Here is a 22,882-nt window from a genome sequence, read left to right as displayed (position 1 = left end):
TAACTATTATCCGAGCCAAAATACTCTGTATCTACAGTTGCAGCGTAGCCGCACACTGCAGTGCAGCGGCTTTGGTGTTCATATGCTGTGGGTGTTACTGAACCACCCAGACTTCACTTCTCCTGCAGGAGCGTCTTGAAAGGCTTGTCAGATCTTAGGCGAACACATCTCCTCTGCCTCCTACATGGTCTGACACCAAATGTACAGCAGAACCATGGTACAAGCACAAAACAGCCTGGGTTCAAGGACAGTTCGCCTGCTCATTAATATTTTAACCGCCTCCTGCTGGACTACTTTCTCTATTTCCAGCTCTCTATCCACTGCTGCTTCCCTTTCTCTCTCTTCCTCTCTTTGCCTCTAACTAAAAATCGTTTGATGGCTTGACTGCTCTCTTTTTGACAAGGCGTACAGTGACAATAGTGGCGAGGCAGTGTTTTGAATACAATGGAGACATCAGTGTGTGTCTGGAGGTAATTAGGCCTGATTTCTCTCCCTGCGAGAAGTCAAACACTGCAAAAGGTCAGAAAAACAACAAACGCCTACAGTCTCTGGCAGTGTGGCACAGCATTTTCACACAAACAATCCTCGAAGCGACTGGACAACCTTCACTCCGTTTCTCCGAGCTCAAAGGCACGAAACAAAAACCATTTCAAATGCTTTAAATGTGGCCAATTATCCTTTATTCGATGTATAGCTTGTAAACTGCGAGGAAGAATCATTATTTGTGACAATGGGGGATGTTGGTGTCTGTACGTACGAGAGCTGGGTGAGATCGGCGGCGTGGAGGCTCAGTCTCTGGGTCAGTCGCTCCATCAGGTCCAAGCCCTGGTCAGTGGTGAGGGAGCTGGGGGAGGAAAAAACACACAGCGAGGCGTCACATTTGAAGGTTCATACCCGCGCAACATACCCGCAGCCACTCAGCTGTTAAAATACTATTTTTTTTTAGGGAGATACTGCCACAATTCATACCCACAAATGGGTCATTGCACACAAGCAAAGCTATGGTTGTCTGAATGGATGTACTGCACACATTTGCACACCCGTAGACACACACAAGCACAAACAAACACACAAAGCAGTGTGCCAAGGGAAAAGGGATCAGCTGCCTCTTCAGGCTTGGTAAATCACCTGCTTTTTTCCAGCAATGAGACAAACAATAAGGTGCAAATGGAACCTGCATGAGGTGTAATGGCTGTATCATATGGACGCTCCTTTCTCTCTCCCCGCCTTCGCTCATCTTTCTTCTTCTTTCGCCTACATTCACTTGCTTTCTCCCGGCGCGCACGTACGCTCAAAGTAAAACACGATAACAGCGAGTACACAAACACGCTGTGCACGCGCCCTCACGGTGAGATGAGAATAATAAGGTGCAAATGGAATGGAGGTGAAGTGTAATGGTGGTCTGATAAAGCCATGCCTCATCTCAGCTCAGTCCACGGCTGCTCTCTCACTCAGAGAGTAAATCGCCAAGGAAATAGACCAAACAAAGGCAATCTGCCGGCCAGCGCGTCGTATGGAGGAAATGAGAAGGGCATCCACACAAACACACTCAGAAAGCTACTTTATTGCTGACAGCTTAACCTGGAATCACTGAGACTGCCAAGTGACTGCAAGGTGACATGCACCGAGAAGTCATGGATCATAATGAGACATTGTTCAAATTTTGTTACCACTCCATAGCAGGGAAATGTGAAATAAACTGGGAAACAATTTCACGCTACACTGGGTATTGAGTGCAGTATCACTTATATGTGCTCTTTTTTCAGACACTCAGCATCATCTCGAGTTAAAAAAAAAAAGGAGGTTTTCCTTCGACGTATTCCAGTCAGAATTATGCTGAAATATTTTGTTTAGCCCGCATTTGACACCACATTACAGCAGCTTTTCTCTAACAGAACAGTGCGCCGTGCACGAGTGGCTGATTCACTCCACCTTTGAGAGAGTGGGAGGTTCTTTTTTCTTTTCTTTTTTTTTTCCCCCTCCACTTTTTTTTTGAGGGGTTTTGAAAGTTAAAGATTTACCGAAGCAATTCCAGACACGTTTGCATCCCTCTGCGGTAATTCTAGCAACTGGAGAGCTCCAGGAGTGACTTGGTTGTTGATGCTAGCACTTTTCCCCTTGGGTTTCTCTCTCTGTCTCTTTCTCTTCTATCCATACCTTTTCCACTTCCCCCTCCACGTATACCACCCTCCTTCCTTTTCTATTCCCCAAACCTCACCTCCTCCTCCTCCTCCCCCCCCCCACTACCACCACCACAATGTCAGGAGCTGTCAGATAAGCAGGTTTGCGTAGCCACACTGCGGGGTGCGAAGAAGCCGGGGATAACAACTGTGCAATCATGAGGTCTGCAGCGAATGCAGAGACACCTCTATAGGCCAACTATAGGTGTCCGCTAGGTGGGCCGAGGATAGACAAGGAGGAGGAAGATATTTCACTCAGAAGGTGACCTGTTTCTTTCCCCCCGGCGCATACTCACCTATAGTGTGTGTTTACGTCTTAATCTGCTATTCCTATTTGTGTGGCAATGGGGTGACAAAGACTGTACCCATCGGACCTTTATGAGACTCCGCGTGTTGAACAGGTGAAGGACAACTCGCTGACACTGGACTTGATAACGCCATAAAGGGATTTGAGAGCGGGCCAGAGGCGAAGACACAGTCGATAGGAACTTATCTTCGCTGAGCCTGAGCTGAGTGAGAGGTAAGAGAGACGGAGAGAGAGGGAACCTGGCTACCCTTCCTGACAAAGTATCATCATTAAAGCTGTAATACAGCACAGTAATACCCACACACTGAGGGATTTATCATCGCCGCTATTGTAATCAGGTACAGCGCACACTGAGGATTTCCAACGACAGTATCCTTTTTCCGCGAAGACGTGAACATGTGGGTGGTTTTGACAGAATTTACGTCTCTTAAAGGCGGTTTTAAGTAAGAGAACAAAGCAGATGTATGCTTGGTGTTAAGGTAAGTAAAATGAGGCGGACTTGAAACGGGTCCAGCAGCGCGGCTGACGACTGGTGGGTGGAGCAAAAACTTGCGATGAGCTACAATGTCGAGCCTCAGGAATGAGAGCGGGATTGAAAAACATGTTTTTGATAATAATAATGACGAACACAGAGAGACTTTTAGTTTTTCAGTTCCTCCTGGGGAGCCCTGCAGAAATATTTATGCATAATTAATTGATATTGTAAATTTTCATCTGAATAAATTAAATAAAAGTGTTTTGGAATCGATAATGGTGTGCACTCTCTTTGTCTGCCAAAACGAGAGTACTATTTAACAGTCCTGAGCACGTGTTAACACTTTATTGAAGGTGTTTGATCGTAATAATTTAGTAAAAACCTGCAAAGTAACAGCGTTTCACAGCAGAACTTTTAGGTCTATCAGTTTATTAAAGGTGAGTGTTTGTAATAATTTAGAAAAATGTGTAAAGTACAAGTGCTTCTCCATAAAACATACAATGAAAATATCAGTAAATTGATTGTTTTTGTACTTTATCTGAATTACTTGATCGCACAGTTATTATTTGGAAGATGTTGTTGCCAGACATCTAGAAGTTTTTTTTTTTTTTTTTTACAGTGCATGTTTATCTCTAGACTGTCTCATATTCTACACTCTGATCTAAAGACAGCTCATATCCAGTGAGACAAAACACAACAAACACTAGAATGAAACACCTTTGAATTCTAATGAATTCTCATCATTCATGACAAGTCAAATTCTTTCAAACCATAATGAATCTACCGTAATGAATCTGTGCAACCAGGTGCAGTCAGTCACATTAAAACCATTTAACTAGCCATCTAATATTTATAGAAAAGGATCCGTATTATTATAATCATATTTTGTATGCATTATTTATAGTATTATTTGTTAAGACACCAAATGTCTAATTCCTCTATTTCTAATCACCAGCTGGATTTCACCATCTGTCTGGACTTATTCAATGCTGACTCCGAACACAATGATTTAAAAATGAAATAAGAATCTGAAACACTAATATCTCTACTAAAGATTGTTGATTATATATATTATGTGTGAAATTTCTTCACAAAAACATATGATATTGATTCTGAATTCTATTATTTAGGTACATTTGACACCCAAACTTTCTTATTTATAAGCTTTGCAAATTTTATTTCTCTGATACAACTGTGCAATAGTTCAAATCTAACCTTCGCAGCCGTGAACAGTACATTTTCTTACTAACAAAGACAAATGATCTTTTTTAGACACTGAAACAGCAGTCTCGCTGGGTTTCGCTCTTGGCCCACTTCCCTTCAGGGCTTAACAGAATCATGTCACAGAGCAGATTTTCAGATGGACAGTACAGGTCATATATTTATCTGCTAGAACTGCTTTATCAGTTTCTGCCCAGCTGTCACAGCATTTGCAGTCCATCCAGCACGGTTTAGAAACTCGTGTCCAACACTCAACATTACATTTAGAAAACCTGTGTCTGTTTTCTTCTGGATAACACCACTGCCACATTCTTAAGAAATGAAATATGTTTAAAATAAGCTTTGATTTATGCCATTAAATTGCTCACATAGTCATAACACTTAACACTGTCATTTTATGGAGTTTTAATACATCCTCATTTGTAAATTACTCTTGTTATGTCTGTGCAGTTTTGGTATGTGGAATTAGTTCATACTACTCTTAAATCATTCTAGTATCAGTGATGTGCAGGAATCATACTCACTCTGATCCAGTGATGATGTAGCCAAAGTGTCTGTCCTTCCCTCTGCTGGAAAACTCCTTCACCCCCACATGGACCAGCTGGGTTTTGACTCTCATGTCCTTCTTCTGCGGCTCCTCCAGCTGCTTCTTCCCCGCCGGGCCCTGAACCCCCTGCATCCACCTCTCGATCTCAGAGTCCACCTGCGCGTCAGGCCTCTCCGCCCCGCCGGTTAATCGCAGGGTGGCGCCCTCCTTCGCGGGTTCGACCGCAGTCTTCTCCTCCCAGCGGTGGACGTCGGGAACTCGGTCCTGCGTCGTGCGGCTCCTCACGTTCTCCAGTCCGACCATTTTCCGGAGGGGAGCCGGCGGCCCACTGTTGACCTCTGGAGCATCGCCAAAGGGCTCCATGTTGAGGTAGTCCAGCAGCTTGGAGAAGAAGGCTGCATGCTGTTTTGAATCACGGAAGAATTTGCTTTAGAATAGTGAAGACATTTTTTTATTCTAATTTTACCTACATATTACTTCCAGTTTCCTTACATAGGAGAAGTTATTATGCTCTGAGGAAAATTAATTAATACCTTGAATAAAGACTTCAGCTCTATTAGAAACGTCAGTCACAGAAAAGGTATGAATTTGTGCTGCATTCTCCACCGTTTCTGAGTCTGAATTCTTGTCCAAGGTCTAACAACATCCTTTGTCCTTACAAATTATTACAGGGTGCATTCAGTAGCTTTTAGTATAGTTAACAAGAGATTTGTGGCATTGTGCAAAACCATTTTAATTCGTATCGTTTCATTCAGTGAAAACACAGAGATTGGACAACAATCAAGAAATTTTCCAAGGTTCTGCAGTTGTGAGTTTGCTTTCAAGTTGTAATAATTCAACAGTAAATGCGGGTCTGCACAACTTTTCAAATCATCCCTATTTGAAGTAGCATTCAAAAGTGAATAAAGTGTAGGTTTGGACATGTCTTGCTCCCAGAGAAACCAATTTGTTGGTTGAGCAGAGTAATTTTAAATTCACCTTGTCAACGGGCTCTTTGTCTGCACCGTCTATTTGTTGGCCTGGAAACAAACACAATGTATGTGAGCAGATTGTGTGAAAAACTGAAGTTCTCTTTTGTATTTAGCAAAGAAAACACAGTTATGACTCAAACGAGAGACTCAAAAATACATTTGGCAGGACTTTGTATGAGGATTATATAAAAAAACTGCCTAATTAAAGCACTTATAACCGTACAATGTCTCACATTCTTATGTCTAGGACACAAAATATATGCGTAAGTGCTCTGAACGCTGCCAACTTTTATTCTCTTAGACGACAGCAGAAGCACCAACCTTGTTGTTTCATTCTCGGTGTGTCTTTCTGGTTTAGATCCTGCCCTTTATCTGATTTCAGGTCCTGGTTTTGATTCAGATGCATTTCTGCCAGTGGCTCCCTGTTAGCCTCCATCTCCCCCCTGGAGTCAGTGGCTCCTGGTCCTGGCTGGGTCCCAAGCGCCGGCCGCTCCTCATCCACCTCCTGCAGGGCTCCTGTGATGACCTCAGCCAGCTGGTCCAGGTCTTTGCCCATCAAAGCCTCCATGTGGACGCTGTGTCTGCCCAGCTGGTTCACCATATTCTGGATGAATTGCTCTGGAGAGAAAGAGACGAATGAAACCACACAATCAGATTATATTTAAATGTGTTAAAAATACACAAAAAAAAAAAAAATAGAATGCTTAAGAAAATATTGACAAGCTACTACAAAAATATGAATAATGTGGTGCAAAAAATAAAAGCTGGAGTGTGAAATTGTCATAACAAGCCACCAAAAAGCCCATCTTACCATCCATGACGTTGAGAGGCTGTTTCGCGGACAGTCGGTTTGAGCCGGCCTTGAACAGCAGCCTGTCTAGATTAGGCCTTTGGGTCTTGGAGCCAAAAGCGACCTGAGTCTGCGGCTCTGCATGGCCGATCGGAGTTGGCTGCATGTAGCTGAGGTAGTGGAGCTTTCCTTTGGGCGACGCGGCCTCGCCACCTGGGCTGCCCTGCTGAGCGCCTGGTGCCCCGGAAAGAAGCCGTTCCAGATGGCCGGAGAGGAGTTTGCTCCTCCCTGGGTCCTGGTTGGAGTAGCTTGTACTGAGCTTGGGGTGCCTGCCCTCTCCACTCTGGGTAAAGACTTTGGTGACGGGAGGTTGGCCAGCTCCTTTCTGCAGGCTGTAGATGGTGGTCTCCTTCCAGCCCTGCTGGGGTTTTGGCCGGCTGGGCTCCAGACGATCAGCAGACTTGATGTCTTCATTCTACAACACAACATGGCCGGTTTACCACCTTTAGAGCTGTGTGAATATGTCAAACAGTATTTTTAACATGTTCATGATGTGACTCTTTGGATGTCCTGGTCAGTTGTGCCGCCACTTTAGTCTAGACCAAAATATTTCACCAACTATTGGACGCACCCTGGTGATATTAAGTACTAACATTCCCCTTTAACATTAACTGTAATAACTTTTCTTACCTCTTTGTAGAGACATTTTAAAGACTCCCTCCTGTTGACATTCATTTTTTTGCCATCTTAAAATTTCCATGTGGTGCTTTTATATAATGGAAATAAACAATCAACACCACAGCATTTCCACTTTGGAATGACAAGTCTCAAAAACGCAAACTCAGACTTTCAGGGTTTCACATATAAGAAACCTGAGAAATTAATCCTGTCAACTTGCAAGCTGAAGCCTCTGTGTCATTATTTTTCTTTAATTCAATAAATGTAATTCTTCAGAGTTGAATTTAAAGTTCTACTTATTGTCTGTAACTCTCTGAGTGGTCTGGGGCTAAAATATATTGGAGATGTTTGATACAAGCCTGAAAGAGCGGCTCCCCTTGGAACTTAGTCGTGGCCCATTTTTTAGGAATAAGCTGCAAACTGTTCCTTTTTCCACTGCTCTTAGGTAATCAGCGTTATTATAAAGTTTTGTCTGAACTAAGTGTACTTTTATTCAACTTGTCTGTACTTTCGTTCACCTAATTTTAATTAATTTCTTTTCTATTTTAATGTATATTTTATCTCTTATATGCTTTTATTTTTCTCATCTCTTAGCTGTTTCAGTCAATCACTTTTAATGATTCTATAAATCTGTGTTCACCTTATTCAACTTGTCAGCACTGTTTTTAATTGATTCAATTAAATAAGTTTTTATTACATTATTTTTTAAATTTCCTTCTCTTTTTTTTCTTTAAAAAGAAAATAATTCAAATAACCTGTGTATGATAAGGTCGTGCATAAATAAATGCTTGCTTCAGAACTGTTTTCCAGTTTGACTTGCCATCGTGTAGAGTAGCTTTACAGTGCTTGAACTGAGTTGTAGGAGAGCTGGTGTGCTCGAGCTGCAGCAACCAGAGGAGCGCTGAGTAAAGAGAGCGGCAGGGACTTCAGAGAGTGTTGATATATGTATATTTTAGTCAAGCTTTTGATTGTTTTGATAGATTTTGTTTCATTTGTACCCTTCCTAGAATTCCTTTTATTTACTGACTTCTGTATTCATTCACCTATTTACATATTTATTACTTCATTTTTATCATTTCTTATTATTTTTAGCATTTTGACTTCTGTCTCTACCGATTTTAATAATAGATATTTCATTTACTTATCTAGTTTCTTTTATCTTTTTTATTTTATTTTATCTCATCTGGTAAATGGTCTGCACTTATATAGCGCCTTTTTCTACCTTAGCGGTACCCAAGGTGCTTTACAATGTGTTTCGCATTCACCCATTCACACACAAATGGCGACAGAGTTGCAATGCAAGGCGGTCATCAGCTAAGCAACTTGGGGTTCAGTGTCTTGCCCAAGGACACTTCGGCATGTAGTGGGGACCAGGGATCGAACGGACAACCTTGCCATCAGTGGACAACCCGCTCTACCACCTGAGTCACAGCCGCCCCATCTGGTGTTTCCTCTGCTCTTCAGTCCTTGTGTTTTAGAGTCCTGTATTGATAACTTGACTGTGAGGGTGGGTTTGGGGGAAGAGGTGGGGGATGTCTGTGTTGTTTTATTGCATTTTTATTTGTTAAGCACTTTGTGTCGCCTTTCGTGTTTGTATGAAAAGTGCTATATACATAAAGTCTGATTGATGCATTGATCTGCACATTCTAAACGAAGCAACAGACCAGAGTTGCATTTCAGCCACTTTAAAGGTCCCATATGGTGGAAATCCATTTGTTATTGTGCTTTGTGGTTGTTGTAAAGTTTGAGGTGTAAAATAAATGCTGTTAAGATATGAAGACATTTACTTCTGTCATTCATCAAGGCCAAGCCACAACTGGTTAGCCTTCCAGCTTTACCAGTGAGTAAGACTTTGACCCAAATGCTGTGTAATACCAATCAATAGTTGACCAGTGAGTAAAACTGCCCATTTAGAACAGCCTTAAAACCATCACCAGTATTTTAAGCATTAAAACTGAAATGCACACCGGGAACCAATATGGGACCTTTAATGCGAAAAAGGCTCATTTTTGAACAACCAGAAAGGGACTTTAATCTGTTGTCTATGGTCATATACCTGCAGATATAATATCATCCCATCAGCCTCAGTTGTAATTTGTGTTTAGTGCTAATTAGTTAATGTGAGTCTGCTGTCATGCTTGGCTAAGAAGGTGGAAGGATCTGGAAAACACCATCATCTTAGCATTGTCATTGTCAGTATCGTAGCATACTAATATTAGCCTGCACGCCTGAATACAACCACACGGAGCCACTGGAGACTCTCTGGCTTGTTTTGTACATTTCTTGCGAGCTGAAATGACAACGTTCATTTTGATAAATCTTCAACCTAATCTGAGCTCTGCAATAGTTTTTTTTTTTTCTCTTTTCCCCTCCATGGGAACATTAAATGGGTTGTACTGGGTCAGCATTGTTGTGACAGGCTTTAGTATAAAAAGAGAAGCAACCTGGGCTCGACGAGACAGGACAGGATATGAATAGGGATTCTAGATCAAAGACAACTGCCCTTGGAAATTCCATTATGGAAATCATAGATGAGATAGTGTCACTCAAAGAGTAATTTCATGCATTTCCACAACACACAACAAACTTTAAAAGCATATCCCCTCTGTCAGAGACGCAGCAGCAATCCCCTATCTAAAAAGAAAAAATTATGAGTCATCTGATTTCAAAGTTAGTCATATGAGTTTATATTTGACACATGATGAATAATGCATTCACATTACAATGCACTGGTACACAAGCATTTAGAGGCCTTTTAACCATTTGGCATTGTGGTTGGTATTGCTATTGGCACCAAAATGTGTGATTTTGTCCTTTCTTCTCCCTGTGAGGAAGAGGAATCATTCTTCTCATCTGAATCATAAGAGCCCACGCTTGAGTTTAGCATACAGTACATCCGATCCACTGAACAGCATTATTATCCATGTCACTGCTGCACTAATACTAGCTATCTCCCTTGGTGCCATTTTCTGTCCTTCAAATGTATATAGAAGAAATGTCAGTCTTTCCAATCCCGGCATACTGAGAGGCTATAATGGCATTAGCACAGCAAGACGGGGCTGCTCTGCCATTCATGCTAACCATGTTTGCCTTTTTCCATCACACTATACAACAAAGGAGCTCATTTCATCAATAAGGAAGGTCCTGAACTCTTCAACTTTGCATTATGGCGGCACTGACACAGTAGCAGCAGGCGGCTCGGCTATGAAGGATGCAGAGCGCATTTCACAAAGAGCCGGGCGTCCACCCTAAATATGAGGATTGAATAATGTAAAGAGGTGATGGAGGATTTTTGTGCAACAGGAGGCCACGCTCAGTGGAAGACGGAGAGAAGACAGAAAGTGAGAAACAAAACAAAGCCAGGATGAGAGGGTGACCCTGGTAAAAGAGGGACACCAATAGGAATAGGCAATCGTTATCCGTTAATTTAGACAAGGAAAATATGTTTTTTGTTAATTACACAATGTTTTGAACCCTCCTGTTGGATGTAAAAGTGGTATCTACAGCAAAGCAACTAATATTTTGTGTCACTTCCATAAGGTGAAGGAACTTTTTAAAACTGGCAATCTCTCTTTATGTGTTAAGCTCCAAAAAAAGCACTACATTTCCCATAATGCAAGTGGATTGAATTTTTCATAAGATTCGCCATGCCTCTTAAATATCCAATTCTTCTAAATTATAAACCAAACTGCTAAATTGTAATGCAGGCTTTCTGTAAAATGTTATAAAGCTAGGGAAGGCAGTATTTTCATACTAACCTTTTAGCTTTTCATTCTGTTTTCAAGTTTTAGAAAATTTAGCCACTTATAGGAGATTTTGAAGGAGACTTTTATTTGGGAGAAAAAGGTTTGAATAACAGGTGAAGACACAAATGAATGCTGACTTTTAGCTAGTTGTCTTTGAAGCACATTCTAGTCCAGTGGAGGAGCTTAGAACAGAAAAGTGAGAATTTTTGTATTTTTCTTGATTGTTTTTTTGCCTTTTCCAGATTTCCATCTACTGCAAATTTAATTGTGAAGTCCAAGCCATCATAACCCTGAAAGCATCACTGAAAAAACAGATTCGCCCTTGCTCCCATTGTCCTTTCAAATGGCATTATGTGATTCTATGTCTATTGTGTGGTTTGGAGTGTCTGTGTGGTGATTATATATTACCTTGTTTACTGCTGCATGTAGGACAAATTGCACCTCGGGGATAACCAAGATTACCCCCGACATATCTATTGTAACATCATCACATCGTGACCTTTTTTTAAAATCTTCCTGTTAATAAAACTTGTGTATTTGTCCCACCTCTTTGTTTCACTCAGCAGCTTTCAATGTGTCGGACTCTCACCTGAACCTTGGCTGCCTCTTGCTGGACACCTGGTCGTCCGGCCACCTCGGCCTGCGGCAGGAAGCCCAGCCCCGACAGGTACTGCTGGAGGTTTCTGTTCAGCTCAGAATGTGCAGGCCTCAGTTTCCTGTCTCTGGAGCTGCTGTAGGCCGTCAGGGGGCTTGGAGGAGTGGCCTGATGGCGGAGGGGGACGTGCCTCAACTTGGAGAGCTCTCTGGAGATGACCTGCTGGGTGATGTCGTCCTGCCACGTCAAACCTAAACACAGGGAGGTCAGGTTGGAATTTTAAACTGCGTACGATGCACAGATTCATCCCTCTGGGTCTGACTGAGAAGGTGCGACATCTTACTGCTTCATAACAAGGGAAAAGCTTTTTAATACCTCTTGAATACTCTGCTTTTCTCTGGGATAGACACGGCTGTACAAAATAAACAACTAACTGCAGTAAACAAATACAACAAATGGAGGACAGTGAACCTAATTTGCTCAACATATCCACTGGTGTATATGGGATTAAAGACGACAAACATCTAATAATACAACAATATAATAGAAGACCAAACTTCAAACATGGCTCGACTGCCTATGATAAGAAGAAATAGGAGAGAGAATTGGGTCTGGAGGGCCGGAATGAATGTATCTTTTAATTTGTTTCAGTTACTTGCACAAGACTTGAGACTAACTTCTTACTTTGGACAAAATTTAGGTGCACCCACATTTTTTCACCAAGCCTTTTGATGCTGCATTGTACATTTCAAGAGTTACCTTTGTTGTCTGTCCCCACATTGGTCATTTTTTTTAACACGTTATGTAACTAAAGCAGGAATTTATTTGTGATCTCAGACCTAAAGTTTGTAAAAAGTAGCTCATCTTTGATTATACTATAAGCAGAAGTAAATTTTGTCATCAATTCCGACTCCTCACTGCTTCGGTTTCTCACCGCCTGGCGTTTCAGCGCTGCGGGTTGGAGGGTTACACTCACCAGTCTCGGCACAGGACAAGATTTTTTAACATTTCAATTCGAAAATGATCTCTATGCTTTGGCAGCAGAAGCACCGTCCCCAGCCATGTTTAGGTCTGACACTTTCAATAAATTCAGCGCATAATGTTGTTGTTTCCCACAGGTTGAGAATTTACTTGTGGTGGTGGGTGGCACAGCGTGACTGATGTGCATGCAGAGGCTCATGCAGTTTAGAGAGGTAGAGTGCAATCAGGTTGTTTTCTGAAGCTACAATTTACTGATGTCCCCTAAACTTCTCACACGCAGACTGTCGGTGGATGCCGCTATTTGCTGATGACGCAGACCTGCTGAATGTGAGACACACAGGTGGAAACCAATGGAAATGTTGACTTGACTGATTTTTGGTTAAATGTTGTACTGCTGCAGCAAGAAACCATCTACAGGTAAAAGTAAATTAGTCAGTTATTTTTAAGATCAATCAATTAATTGTCAAGTCTATAAAATGTTGGAAAACGGTAAAAAAAAAATGTTAATTACAAGTTCCCAGATATTCTAATACCAAATACTGCAAGGAGAGAAAGTTTCTTTTTTAATCCTCTACTTGTTTCAGCCGTAAAACCAACACAAGACCTTCAAAAAGGAAGACTGCACTTCAAATGTCGATGAAGCAGACAGTACAGAGAAACCCATCTTTACTTTAAGACTATGATATGTGTGATATGTAAACTACTGAAGGAAAAAAAAAGATAGATATGTACAGCATATGTGCCTATAAAATGTAACATGTGTCACTAAAATGAGTTGTGACTGCACATGTCCTGATGTTCCCCTGACAAGTCTGTAATTTAACTTAAAATGATCAATAAAAACAGGGAGAAAAATAAATCTTTTCCATCTGCTGCATTGGAAATATTGGTTGAAATGTTTCTTAAGGACAGTGACTGTACTACACTCAACTCCAGGTAAATTGCTAGTTCTCTCAGCATTACAGAGTAACACCGCAAAACAAAACAGCCAGGATGAATCAGAAACAGCAGAGGAAGTCTAAAATTATGACACTCTAAAAGGGAAGACACGACTACACGTGCACACATGTAGAGACACATGTATGCACACACACACACCACAGCCAGTCAACAAGCCCGGGGAGAATGTCACACTGTGGCCTGACGCCGTGCCAACATCTCTGCTAATTGCCAACACATAGTTGGGATGCAGAACTCCTGGGCAGGGGCAAAGCGCAGCGGTGCCAGGACCAGATGGAGCTACCCAAGCAAAAAAGATACCCAAAACATGGCCCCATTCCCAATGAGCCAAGAGGCACAAGATTCCATCGGTAAAGAGCATAGAAATACCAAAGATATTATAGCTGTTGTAAAGAGTCAAGATGTTCACTGATTACGCTTCCATTCCAGTGTTGTTGTTTTTTTTTCTTTTGAAATGAGAAACAAGTAATTAGGTTGCGGTGCAGATTCCTAACGGCTACACACCTAACCTTTTACCAGACTCATCTAAAGAAACAATGCCGCTCATAATGATGCGGACATGTTTAATATCAATAAACTAACAGCCTGGGTGGAAATATGTGAAGAAATGAAAAATATCAACAATGCAGAATGTCTTCATTAGCCTGGTTTCTCACCCATAGACACTGGATATTCTCATAGATATTCATAAGCACCAGATGAGGATCTGAGCAATGCAGAGCAGCTACAGATGCCTCCAGTCATTCTTGGCAGCGCTGAATGGAGCACAAAGCAGCGTATGTTGTCACTGTTCTGGAACGCAGCTCAGCCATCCATCCGTACAACAATGACAGTTAACTACCCGTGGCTTACCCGATGTGGTGTATACTTGCTATATATTACCGCGGTGATGATCATTTCTGCTACCATCAGCGGTGACGGGTAAATCAGGTCTGGCTTCAGCCCTAAAGGATCCATATGGTACCTGCGGTTTACTGCAGCTGGTTAAATGGGTTCACAGTGAACGTGTGATGGCTCCACAACAGGACGAGGCTGGCTTCATTGACTGTGACACCTCTATCCCTTCTGTCTCCTGGGGGATGCACTCATTTCCATACATACCATGTTCTGTGTGTCTGTGATGGGCACACTTGAGGAGAAAAGGTATGCCAGCGCAAATTACAGAATCAAAATGAGCCATTTTGGAAAAGAAAAAGTCAGGGAGGAAAGTGGTGGGGCCTTTACGGTTGGATTCCTCTCAATCAACCTCTCAGCTGATTATCCTGGCACTGAGGAGCTAAATGTCATGCAAATTCATCTGTAAGTCCAGAGAAAGAGCAGGTTCCATCATCAAGTGCTGCCGCTTTTTGCCTGTTAAGGATAGCATCCCGTCTCAGGCAAATGCCTCAGTTAATTAACGCCTTGCCATTAGCGCAACAGCTTTCAAACAAGCAAGATATTTCTGTTGGCCTCCTGTCTGTTTTCTGTGTGACAGAGAGAGAGAGGGAGAGAGGGGGCCTCCTAAATATTCAAAGCCTATTAGATGGGATCCTGTCTACATGTCTTGTTGTTTCATCTGGTGTTTTTTGAAATGCAGATTTTCCCCTTTCCTTTACTTCTGTCCACCAACTGATTTTAAAGGCATTAATGGAAAAGAGCGTGAATAATTTAGCAGCAAGTTCTACCTAATTAGTCAAAATGAAATGTGTCACTCCAAATTTGACACATAAATTAAACCAACAGTGCAATGGTGAGGCGGGCGGCAAAATATGAATACATTAAGACGCGCCATTTGTAACATGTAATTCACTAGCTGGGAGTTTTATGTTATTTCAGACAAAAATGTTTTAAGAAATAATTCACCAACTCACATGAATCATCATCATTTTCTCTTACAATCTATGTCCAACAAATTCAGCCCGATATATCTGGTATCTAGGGAAACTTTAGAACCTCCACTAAAATATAAAACAAGTGTTTGGTTTCACAGCATGAGGTTATAACAACAGACCCCATACAGGTTTATTTTTCCTGCTCTCTAAGTATAAATTGCTATGACACTATAGAAAAATAGCAGTTTCAACATCTACAAGGAGACAAAAGATTATTTGGCCTTTATTGAAGGAAATCGTTTCTCTCAGAGTAAAAATCGGAAGCAGAAATTAGCCTGCCCTCGCACAAACATGGAGTCGCGCTGAATGATTCAATGCAGCCCCCTTGTTCTCCTCATAACGACTCAAGTTTTTCCACATGGCATGTCAGTGTGTGATCTGTCCTCTCCAGTGCTATCTAGCAAGGTTGTGAAGGAACAGACAATGCAGAACAAGAGGAAGAACAACACTTGGTTTCCTCGTCTGTCAAAGAAAGCATGTTTGCGCAGAAAGCAAAGTAGGAGTAACACGTCGTTTCAGTAGCACTGGAGGCGCAGGATGTCAGTTTATGGTCACTGATTCTCCCTGACTGACGATTCCTGTCAATGGAGCTAATGCAAATGTCACAATGCATCATCTTACTTGACTTGTCTGTAGTATGAGAGTAGCTGCTGCTCCACACAGGGTCTGGAGGTCAATCGACTGCAGGTTACTGTGCTCCGTCAGCTATCTACCACTGTAACACCCTGACATGATTGTCTCTGATGTTAAGCGTATGGAGTTCGACAGCGTAAACACTGGCCAGGAGCTGAAAATTTATGGCCTAAACTAGTCTGAAAACGCACAATAATCTGTGTTTATCATCTGTCGTGCCGTGAAACTAAGTAGTTAGTGTTGCTGTGTTTGTCAAGCATTCCCTCTTCAAAATTCATAGCAATTTCTAAGGTGATTTTCACACGTACATAGCCTTGGCATAACTGTTTTTATCATTAAAAATGCAATTAAATGTTATTCATTCTTACGGTTCATGCCCAACACAGAAAAACCGGTCCTGTCTTTCAACACAACTAAATTGCATTCTCTGTTACATTGTGAAAGAAACATATTTCCTCTCCAAAAGGTAAAACTGTGATGTTGTAAGAAAGGCTTCCAGCAGGTGGATGGAAGCCACAAAGTCAGTTTTCATTTACTGTTTTGTTAGGATTGGAAAGCAGACCTGTGGGGTTAAGTTTAGCAAAATATCACACTGGTTGACACTTCCCCTCCAATAACTGCATGTCAGAAGCTTAGGTAAGTTTAGGCACCAAAACTACTTGGTTAGTGTAAGGAAAATATAATGGCTGGGGTAAAAAAAAAAAACATATTTGAAGCTTCTTCTCCATTTTCTGCAACAAGGCAGAGAAAAACACATTGGACAGCAAACACAGTGCTTAGTTTTCTACTATACTACTGACTTTTGCTTCACTTTTCACTTTTAGAAGAGTCACTTCTGTTGGGTTTTCTGTTGAATTTTAAGGGGCACTATCTAGCGTGTAAGTTTACACTCTTTACTACCAATACTAAGTAAACAGGAAGTAACTTTAAACACAGAGAAAATAAATAACTTTTGTTGCAATGAACATTATAAATAATGTATTAAAGTGAGAGTACAATCTAAAAATTCAGTTTGTAAAACCACCCATTATTCTTGTGGCGTCTTTTTTTTGTAAACTCGCGTTAATAGCGGGATGTCTTCTTCTTCTATGGTGCACTATGCTGCAATGTGCTTCATTACTGCCCCCTGATGCTGCAGCATGGAAGTAGTTAGACAGCTGGATATGGCATTGCCACTTCTTGCCAATTCTTTCCAGTGGTCACTCGTGCTATTGACTATTTAATCCCCTGTTGTTTTATATTTGTAAAATATTTCTAGAGCCTTAAAGTGTAAAGTCTAACACATGTAGTGGGCCACACAGCGCGGAAATAAATAAATAAATAAATTAGGTCCTCTTGCTAATAGCAATTGGTGGCGCGCATGGACGCAGCGGCCCCTTCAGGAACAGTGAACGTTTAGTATCCCAGATGTTCATTCCGCAAAACTTACTAATTAAATGATCCTGAAGAAACGCTCCTTCATCTTGCCTGTACTACTGTGTATGTACAGCAAAATGACAATAAACTTGATTGGATTTGATTTAATGCACCATGTGAATCTTCATTAAAGTCTGGTATCTAATTGTTTTAAACATCCGTTGATGAAAGGCTTGCAGGTACTTTACAGTTGTAGTTGTGGCCAGAAGAAGCAGGAATAGGCAGCTTTCTACCGCAAGAATTCAGGAAAGGCGGAAGGTGGTGCAAACATTTAGATAAATGGCACAGTAACGGGTGTTTTCATTGCGGTTGTAACATCCAACAGCTTCAACCACGATGTTAACTCAGAGTGGACATAAAAACAATAAATAATAGTTACAGTGGAGGGGTTGGTATGTAAACCTATAATGTGTATTTTACATTGAAGACCTAACCCGTAGACCTAACTGAAATGGCCCAGAAGTTCCTGCAGTCAAAAATGGCTCATTCCACACTTAGAAAGGAAAATTTGACAGGCAACACAAAGGTGGCATGTATGTTTTTTAGTTAAAGTTTTACAAGTTTCATTAAAAATTGTGGTTAAACCTTGCTTTTAAAAATAGGGTACTGTTGGGTTCTTAGGATGGGTAGACTAGTTAGCTGGGATGCTAACATCTGTAGCTCATGTTTGAACTGATAAAGACAGTTAAGTTCTGTATTTTTGTTCTCAGTTCTTGTAAAGGCTAAAAAAAAAAAAAAGAAGACATAACCCTCCTCAAAGCACTTAAGTGCAAAGCATTGTTCTTACGACAACCTCCGAGAATTTTCAGCATCGAGGATCCACAGACTGACAGACTTCCTGTGCCTGGTTACGGTTGCTAAGCTATGATTGGACGACCGTCGCAGCAGGGAGGGGTTTAGAGAACGACCAATTAAATACTCTATCATTTTAATATATTGTACATCAAATTCCAATCAGTGCAGTTACTGCATTAGCTCCTGTGTGTATATTCATACGAGCCCGGGCTCCACAAACACACACATATTTAGCAGAGCCGTAATGATTCCAAGGCAATATGACAGCAGCCTGGCTATGAAATGTGTAGACACATTGTGGCTGCGCACGATGAATACTAAAGTTGCTTGGCTTTGGGTGCTGTGTAATATAAAAGTCATTTGCAGTTGGATGACAGTGCCTTGCATTCAAAAGGTATTGTAGTGAAAATTTAATACCAGACAATGCGCTCTGCCAATGGGGACACATCCAGACAACCCAAGCCCTTTTGTACAAGGGTCAATTTCTATTGATCTGAATGACATTGGTGTTGTGCAGTGAGCAGAGATTGTGTGATTTCTACCTGCTCTGATGCAAGATAAAGAGGATTGTAAATCGATTCCATTGATGTTCCTCACCGTTTTTTTCTCCCCTTCATCTCTTCAATTTAGGTTACAGTACAATGGTCTCTATAACCCTGTCTGGGCTCAAAAAAAAAAAAAGGGTCCCCCACGTCTCAAAGATGACACTTCAATAGCTGTTGAGCTGATAAGAATAGCGTGCCACCGAGCATTAACAGTGCATTGTGGGCTCACCCGAAGATAATGCTCGGTGTCTGCGGATGTGATTCTACGAGACAGAAAAGGGGAAAATGTTTCAAAGTAATGATGTCATGTTTGAGGCGTCTGCGAGCGGATGTCTTCAAACACAAGGTCAGAGAACAAGTCTCGTGATGAAAAGCAGGGAAAGAATTCCTTAAAAACCAAGCGGTAAAAATTACACACCAGATCTCTTCTCATCCTCCTCACTCTCATTTGTTTATTTCTAAGCAGTAATTACAATAAATGTGTGGTGTCGCCTGGCTTAATATTCATCGCTGCATTTTTTCCCCTCTTTTTTTTTTTTTTTCTGATTTCCTCTGGCCGACTGCTTGCTCTTAATGATTTTCAACACTGGTTCACGCCTGTTAAAAGATATTAAGCTCAGAGTGGCCTGCAAAGCCAATTACGTTCGGAGGGCTGATGTTTGTGGTCACGGTCTGAGTTGAAGATGTCTACTGCCCCCTGGTGGGCTGTGAATGCAGTTACATGCTGCTAAATGTGTGGAGAAGATATTCAGAAGAAAATCCCACTTATCTCACAAGAAAACTTTACATATTTCCTCGGTAGCTATTTATATTACAGGTCATTACTCTACACAATATGCTGAACTGTAGATATATTTCCTGTTTTTGCTGACCTGCTGTGCACACGCTGAAGCAAATAATTGGATGTAATAATTAGATAATGTACCAGCTGAACACTGTGTGCCCGCATTTTTCATTTATTATTAGTAACAAATTACATATTCAGTTCCAGGAAACACCCTAGGAAACCATTAAGGAATTACAGACCCATATACTGATTGTTTCATTCCATTTGCTTCATATTTTCCAACATGCACAGAATTCAAGTTGTTGTTTTTATTGATTGGTGGCATCTCATAAGTGCAGCAGACTGCCTGGAGGCTGCAGACATTCCTATCTGTTGTTCGCACTGTAACAACCGTCAACAAGCGAAGACTCTCTTCTCCACAACCAGTACAAGACATGAATATCAAACACGCCACATTTAAATTACAGAACTGATGAGATGCGCTGATGAGACTCTTAAAATACGTGTTAGCCAAAGGAAGCTCAGCATGCCTCCAGGTTGGGAAACGAGGAACAATAATTCTTGAATTCCTACTGTAACTTCCTTCTTAATGAGCTATAAAGTTACTTCTGTTACGAAGGCATCCTTTAATAAACGCGCCTTATCCGCCTGAAGATGTAACCTGTTATAACAAGCACATTAGCAGCTGCCATTGACTGAGTAGGAAAGACTGTCTGATGTGATTACACTGCACACCTCAGAGTTACTCATCCACAAAATTAGCTCTAAATGTCCTAACAGCATACAAGCCAATTAGATTGGCTGCTGGAGTTAGGCGATGATGGCAAAACAATGGCCCGATATGAGTCAAATGACCTGTTCTAGCTCTGTGGCGGTGTGCTGTGCTAGCCAAAGAGACAGCTTGGCTTATTTGGCTTGCTTCACACAATGGCAGTTGACAAGCATTTGCTGTAAGCCCTGTACACCACTGATGCCGAACAGAGAAAAAAAGAAAGAAAGTCGGGCAGTTTGTACCTCTGTGAGCCAGTTTCTGTAGGAGGATCCTGAGGCGTTGCAGACCAGAGGAAGAAATATCGTACGTGGACAGGTCTGCACCGGCCAACTCCTGGCACCTTCCAAACACTCCATCTACAAAGAACACAGAGCAGAACATTGTGAAAAACATGTTCATGGGGGATATTTTTTGTTAGCTCAAAGGAAGAAACAACACAAAACTAATTTTTGTAACATATTTTGGGGGGATCTGAGGCTGTTAAACGACATCTACCTGCCCAGATTAAATGCTGTGATGGTGTGAGGCACCCGCAGAGTTTTGATCGTCTGATTTTCTGTTTTGGGGGAGCTAATAGCTGCCATTTTTCCTCTGACAGTGCTACGATAAGCAGCCGTTCATGGCAGGAAGGACTTTATCAGGGACCCTGGTAATCTCCCTATCAGCAGGCCTCCCGCCTCACTCAAAACAGGTTGCTAAGCAACCAACGCCAAAGAGCCCCTATCAGCCCCATAATTCAATGGCTGGTCTAGACCTCTGAAGGATGCTGAGGCTCGGGAGGTCAGAAAGCAGTGTGTAGATGTAAGGCCTGGAATATAAATGACCCGCGTTGTCACCTTCTCTCAGCTGGGAAGATAAATCCTTGCATCTTGTTGGCTAAACTCACTAAATGAAAGTCCACCTTAAAGATGATCTCTGGAGATGAATCCTACAGATTCAATCTCAGCTATTTCCTCTGTGTGTGTGCGTGTATATGTGCAATCATGTGTATTCCCATGTGAGACTATGTGTGGGGATGCCACTGTGATTAGATTGGATCTAATGATGTGAATCAACACTTTGTCATGCACCACAGCTTCCTATTAATTAGCCCCAAGATGTCGGACAATGACAGCAAACATCAATGGTACAACTGATGCTCACTGACATGTGGGCAACCATAGAATACACAAAAACTGATGTCCATTACATGCTCCCATTTTCTGTCTGCTCATCTAATGACATTTCTTACACTGGGGTTATAAAACAGATGAGTGCAAATACAAGGATTTGTGATCGATCGCAGACATGATGTGCCGTTTTGACACAGTAAGGAGCACGTCAAGCTTCATCTTTGCATTAGCAGATAAACATCTCGGAACATAATTTTAACCTTCAACTAAAACAAAGTTAATTACAGTGCCGTGTTCACTGTAAAATTCAGTGACTGATAATTACAATGATATTAATGTGATGTCTGACGAGCCTCTAAATTCAAATCTTATTCTAAACGAGATGCGGGTGTTCTCCTGACTCCCCCCTCCGCCTGTGACCCGTTAAATGACAGCTCTGTACAGGAAAAAGCCTGTGGGAGGCAGTGAATTAGCATAGACTACACAGTACAACGCCCAGGAGTTATTTTGAGATCTCAAACAGCGCAGAGGAAGACTTCCCACCTACAGACACACAGATCATCGCAGACGTGTGAGCATCACAAGACGTCAACTGTCTCGTTACTCTTTGCCAACAACAGCTCATTTCTAATGATATTATCCCTGCTGACACGGTTAATATGATCACTAAATAAGGCTGCATTTTGAAGAAGAATATCTGCTATAATTCATTTTGCCTGTTGCATACAAACAACACGTATTATGTAAGAAATAAAAGCAGGCTGGTGACATAACAAGTGACGGGAAACTGTTAAATGTTTGATGCTCTGCATCCCTCACTGGTTTCCATGGCAATAGCACACGTTACTTCCTTCTCCGTTGTCAGGGACATTCCCGATAGCAAGCAGATACACAGGGACACACAGGGATTTAGTGCATTAAATATAGAAGTCAGAGGTATTTTACAACAAAGAAATCCGTGTTTGGCAGACGTTATGGTTGATTGATTTATCGAGGTGATGCTGAGCCATTCAGAGCCGCACGCACCATGAATCAGAAAGAACCGTTCTGTCACTTTATTGTGTGTATTCACAGTACTGAGAGTATCAAAACAAACAACAATGGCTTATTGTAGTTGACAGCTTGCAGGAAAACACTTATTTTTCCTGTATTTGACAGCTGAAAACAACACTTTAATTCCAGGCCTAAGTGTGTGTTGAGTGCATGGAAGGTTGTCCAAAGCTGAAAATAACACACAGAAATGCAGGGCAGTCAAATAGCAGGGATTTTCCAAAAATATGTCAGTATGAGTGCAAGAGAGCTACGCAGGTTCAAACCATTCAAAACCACGTCTGTTAACAGAGAAGAACATGGTAATTTTCTAATGATCACCTGTCTGGCTTAACGAAATATGAAGCTGACAAGAGATCAATTGGTGCCTTCTTGTAAGACAAGATTAATGCTGCCATGTGGTGGGCAAATGGCAACTGCATTGCAAATAAACCTTGATCAATGTAATCC

At 41.6% G+C, this 22,882-nt stretch overlaps 1 protein-coding gene across 1 annotated transcript in view; it reads right to left on the bottom strand.

Moving 5' to 3' along the window:
- Positions 1-757: 757 nt before the first annotated feature.
- The window catches only part of ptprn2 (protein tyrosine phosphatase receptor type N2), a gene marked incomplete at its 3' end in the record, with an annotated part of 47,121 nt that continues 24,996 nt past the window's right edge, over positions 758-22,882 (bottom strand). Inside the window, exons 3-9 of the mRNA XM_008291338.1 lie at positions 20,513-20,626; positions 11,505-11,761; positions 6,513-6,966; positions 6,023-6,319; positions 5,709-5,749; positions 4,708-5,132; positions 758-844 (exon numbers count right to left, since the gene is read on the bottom strand). Coding sequence (XP_008289560.1) covers positions 758-844; positions 4,708-5,132; positions 5,709-5,749; positions 6,023-6,319; positions 6,513-6,966; positions 11,505-11,761; positions 20,513-20,626 — 1,675 coding nt within the window. The remainder of the gene's footprint in view (positions 845-4,707; positions 5,133-5,708; positions 5,750-6,022; positions 6,320-6,512; positions 6,967-11,504; positions 11,762-20,512; positions 20,627-22,882) is intronic.

Source organism: Stegastes partitus, unplaced genomic scaffold, assembly GCF_000690725.1.
Source record: "Stegastes partitus isolate 25-593 unplaced genomic scaffold, Stegastes_partitus-1.0.2 Scaffold736, whole genome shotgun sequence".
NCBI lineage: Eukaryota > Metazoa > Chordata > Actinopteri > Pomacentridae > Stegastes > Stegastes partitus.
This window is presented reverse-complemented; position numbering and strand designations above follow the sequence as displayed.